Below are 5,018 nucleotides of genomic sequence, written 5' to 3'. Positions count from 1 at the left end.
TTCTGTGCAGTTCTTGTGTGTGGGCTTCCCCTTTTAGGCACCTCAAAGAGAGGAGGAGCAAAGGGACTGAGGTGTGTTGTTTGCTGTGTGAAAAGTACTTTCTGTCTGATCCTGTTAGAGTTCTTTGAAGCATCTATTATAATCTCTTGTATTTGAGGAAAATGAGAAATGTAATTTCCTTACATTTGAGGAAGATGAGACTCAGAGAGGGTAATTGATTTGCTTAAGGGCAGAGAACTAGTGAGTGGACAAAAAGAGGTTCCAGTCTAAACTCTCTAACTCTAAGCCTGTGGTTTTCCACTCCACTCTTCATGCATCCCCTGAGAAGGAAGCTGCACATCCCTTGCTAGAAAAGCCTCCTGGTTCTGTGTTCAGATTATGCGTGTAGTATAGGAGTTAAGAGCACAGACTCTGGAGACCTCCCGGGTTCACATCTCATCTCTGCCACTTTCTAGCTGTGTGACCTTGGGCAAATGACCTAACTTCTTGTCTGTTAAATAGAAATAATAATAGCACCTACCTGATAGGATGAGAATTAGGTTAATATGTCTAAAGCACTTAGATGAAAGACTGGCACATTTTAGTAAGTGCTTTATAAGTGTATCTGTTACTGTTACATGTTGAATATTCCCCTGCACTCGACTGCAAATTGAATGCCATGAAATTTGTAAATTTGTAAAATGAAATTTGTAAATTTAAAGCCAAGACTTTAACTCAGATTTGATTGGTATGTTTGTTGGACTTTCTGTGTCTCTGATGCAGGGGGATGCTACTTGATTCTTTTGTGGAAATGGAAAATTGGGGCCCTGGGTTGATTATTACTGAAACCTCCACCAGCGTCATACTGTGAAGTGGTTACCTTTCCCCCCAAAGCCTGGATCTCTAGGGATTAGACCAGATTTAACGCTATGTTAGAACTTTGAGGTGCAAAAAATCTAGTCTAGATATGAGATGATGGTGAATTGGAAGTGGTCTTCTATAGTAAGTTTGGGCATTTTGAGGGTCTGTGAATGTTCCCCATTGTGAGTGGAATGTTAGAGGGGTTCCTCTCTGGAGGCCTTCTGGATGGGAGAGCCTAGGCAAATGGTTACCAGATTTCTTAATTTCATGGACCTATAAAATTTTCAAGAAAAAATGGAGGTTCATCCAGGGTTGCTACCTTTAGCTGGCCAGGCAAGGACATATTTTAAAACTGGCTACTATTTTTCTTTCTCTATCATTTTCTTAAAGAATGGCCTTTTAATTCCCAGTCTCAGAAAAAAGCGCAGTCCCTCAAATTAAATACACTTAGCTTTATAAAAAGCTCACCATGTGCTCGTAGTTTTTTCCTGTTTTTCTGGGGACCAGTGAAAGAATAATTACAGGCCAGCAGTTGGAAACAGAACCATTGTCCTAGTTGTCTGTCTTGCATGAGTTTAGGCTCACCACCCATGTTCACACCATTATAGCAAAGCTATAGTAACACTCACTGCACGCCAGCCAAGAAAAAAAGAGATCTAACTTCCAGCCACTCGTGATTCTGAGTCATATCTTTTTTCTCATGTCAGATGTCTGAATCCTGTGAAGGTTGTTTCTTGAGTGTTAGGGCCACTCTGTGGCAGAGCTTGGCTGTCCAAGAGGTTCGCTCCATAGCCTGTCATGCCGGGAACTCCAAAACAGAGCTGTCAGTTCTCTAAGGGAATCCTATGACTCAACAGGCATTCTCTTCCTTACCTGATCGCACTCTCCAGGCTCCAGCCAGGTAGTAACTCGGGGCAGATCTAGAATTAATGGAAGTAGATCTGAAAAGGAAACAGATATGGAAGGCAGAAACTGAGTCTCCTGACTGAAAAGAAAGCAAAGCTAAATTGATTTGAGCAATATTTCAACTGCCTTAATTGGCCCTTAGCTGTCCTGAGCTGTCACATTGGAATGGGAGTGTAGATGAGGGGCTACAGTAGTTCTGAATGCTGTCTGATCTTCTGCCTCTACTTCTGGATTTTAATTAGTGCCTGACGTCATTGTTTGGAGGTGGGGTGGAGTGGTAGAACTAAATGGAAGATACTAACAGCAAAGAAATATTCCTCGTATAGTTATCTGCAGCCACCCCTATCCTGGGCAGCTACTTCCTAAACATGCACTTTACTTGAGCTGGCTTCGCTTTGTGAACAAGCATCTCTTTTCATCCCTGTGAGAGCACCATGCAGCACCATGTTATGTGCCATGTGTCTACTTTCCTAGGTAGCTAAACCTCACCAAGTGTGCTATGCTCTTGGTGAAACATAACTACTGTACCAAAACTGCTTTTGAGATGTAGCAGCTCTCTCTGGAGAGCTAGTGGCATCCCCCTCCATGATCTTCAGTGATAAAGAGAATGAATGAAGAGCAGGGGAGGAGAAGCAAAGGCTCTTTTTACACTTTACACTCTTACCCAGAGTGGCTGGATCTGTACAGGTTTTTTTGGGCAGGGATTGGGGGGTAGATGGGGTAGGTGTTTTAATTAACTGGAGTTTTAAGTTAAGAGAAATGAAGAGCAGAGAGCAGGTACTTCTGGATATCAGCCCAGCAGAGCTGGGAAGCATTTAATAAAGCCCATTTGTCCAGTCTTCTGATGTGGAAGAGCCTCCAAGCTGTGACTCTGACTTTACAGCTTGCTAGCAACAGATCAATGAGCAAATTACGTGGTCTCTCTGTGCTTCAGGTTCTGTAATACTCAGCCAGTACTGTGTACCTTATAATGTTTGAGGATTAAGAGAGAGAATGTTGTTAGTATCAAGCTAACCCAATGCCTTCAGCTATGTACTCAGTACGCACTATTCTCAAATCTGAATATTTTGGGCTTTTTTTCATCCATCAAATGAGGAGTTATACTAGTGTTCTTTGTGGTTCTTTGCCTGGTCTGTGGTACAAGCAGCACAGGAAAGAGATTTACGTTAAGATCTGCTACTGGGATCAGGAGGTTGAGGGGACAGCTATATTTGTTTTGTGCATCAGGTATTTACAGAGCATTCTAGTGCTTGTGATTTCATTTGCTTCCATTTTAGCTCTGTGAGGTAAAAAGAACTGATATCCTTGCCTTTACAAAAGAGGAAAACTGAGGCCTGAGGATATGAAGTAAGGCTTTAAAGCTCTGCACTGGTACTCAGCACTACATCCAGTGGATCTTAGCATCTCAGATATCTGGCTGATTGCTTTTCCTATAGGACAGCATGTGTTGATAGTTTCTTATCACTTGGTCTGTTCAACTGTGCTGATTTGGGTTCACAAGTTGTGCCACGTCTGAGTTGGCCTTCCACCACAGTGGAATTTTGTCCCTATCAACTCACGTTTTTTTCACTTTCTTCCCCAGTGGCTGGTGAAACGAGCTATAGAAACAAAAGAAGAAATGGGCGACTACATCCGTTCCTACTCTATATCCCAGTTCCAGAAAACCTACAGTCTCCCTGAGGTCAGTATTGTGCTTTGCTTTTCTTGTCCGACTGAGAACCTGAGGACACACTTAGAGACTCCGCAGGAAGGAGCAGCTCAGCTCAGGCTCCCCTGTACTCCACGTCCCTACTTGGTCTTGCCCCGACATTGAAACCAGGCCTCCTGGTTCATTAGAACTGCCTCTTTAAATGGCTGCTGAACATGAAGCCCTACAATTTTGTCATTTTCTCTGAATCGTGGTGTTTGATCTAGAATTTTTATTAATTTACAAGAACAAGAGTATATGTTTTATAAAGCTTTTTGAGAGACCACTTGCCTAGGACATCTCTATAGTAACAATTTAATAACAATTACAACTATAATAATAGCTCATAACTATTGAATATTTACTACATGTCAGTCACAGCACATCATATGGCTTCTATTCTTTAATCCTCACAACAGCCCCCTGAGATAGATGCTGTTTTCTCTATTTAACAGATGGAGAAACTGAGGCTTAAAGGTTAGGTAACTTACCTGAGGATTTAGCTCTTACAAGGATTTGAAATGAGAAGAACACTTGTCTTGAGCACTATACTTTATGTCCCTCCTTTTTCTTACTGGCTGTAGGGATCTATATTGGAGCCATCTGTAGACGTCCTAGCCTCTTCCCATGGAGAATATATTCCAATTTGTTAGAAAATTGAGACTTCTCCAGGCAAAGTAGTAATTAGAAGTCAATTTGTAATGTAGATTTCTGAGCAGTCCAGTTCAGTTTTAATCTTCAGACGGCATTTGTTTAATCTCTATTTTGTCTTGTAGGATGATGACTTCATAAAGAGAAAAGAAAAGGCCATCAAGACAGTTATTGATCTCTCAGTAAGTTCCTTGCTGTGTTCTCCTGTCAGAGCACTAGGTAGCCTTCAAATAGCCCTTTGATTTAAATCACAAAAGTGTTACTTCCTGAGGTTTCCATTGCTGGGATTGCCCAGGAGCTGGCCTCTGATGGGTGTGTGAGGGAAGCCCTGCCCACGTCACTGCTCAGAACCAAGACACCAGCAGTGACAGGTAGAACTTGCCACAATCACTCCCCTGTGTTCTCACTTCCAGTTTTAAGGGAGAAATAGCCAAATGCAGAGTCCTTCCTCCTCTATCACAATGGCAGGTATAAACTTCGAATAGCTCCAAAGAGCAGGTGATGAACTGGAGATAGTAAATTGAGGTTACTTCTTACCCCTGTGATGGCTTTGGAGAGGCAGAATAGCTTCTGAGCTTTGTGTGGGAAATTCTGGGATGGCCTTTGTCACCATACACAAAGCATTTTAATCACTGGGAGTCTGCACGCATGTACCTACTTCACCAGCATGAGGGGCAGTGGAGAGCTTTGATCTTTTACAGAAACTCCAGGCCAGGGCCAGCAGGGTCTTGTCAGCAGCACCCTCCACCACCCAGCCTTCCTATGATACCTGAGCTGATGGGAATGAAGCCTCGTGTGTGTATTGCCTGTGTGTACATTCTCTTTTTTCTGAAAATAATGTATGGTGTTATTTTGCATACTTTTTACTTTATCTGAATCGTACACTAAATATTTTACTCAACCTTGTTTGTGAGAGTCAGCCAATCATATATAT

General features: G+C 42.3%; 2 protein-coding genes across 2 annotated transcripts in view; both read left to right on the top strand.

The window, feature by feature from the left end:
• LOC105810628 (coiled-coil domain-containing protein 93-like) overlaps positions 1-1,555 on the top strand; it is a 16,786-nt gene extending 15,231 nt beyond the window's left edge. The window contains exon 5 of the mRNA XM_012644653.1: positions 1,548-1,555. Coding sequence (XP_012500107.1) covers positions 1,548-1,555 — 8 coding nt within the window. The remainder of the gene's footprint in view (positions 1-1,547) is intronic.
• Positions 1,556-3,335: 1,780 nt separating this feature from the next.
• CCDC93 (coiled-coil domain containing 93) overlaps positions 3,336-5,018 on the top strand; it is a 77,718-nt gene continuing 76,035 nt past the window's right edge. The window contains 2 exon segments of the mRNA XM_012644684.1: positions 3,336-3,427; positions 4,210-4,266. Coding sequence (XP_012500138.1) covers positions 3,365-3,427; positions 4,210-4,266 — 120 coding nt within the window. The 5' untranslated portion in view covers positions 3,336-3,364.

This window comes from Propithecus coquereli, unplaced genomic scaffold (assembly GCF_000956105.1).
Source record: "Propithecus coquereli isolate 6110/MARCELLA unplaced genomic scaffold, Pcoq_1.0 Scaffold217, whole genome shotgun sequence".
NCBI lineage: Eukaryota > Metazoa > Chordata > Mammalia > Primates > Indriidae > Propithecus > Propithecus coquereli.
This window is presented reverse-complemented; position numbering and strand designations above follow the sequence as displayed.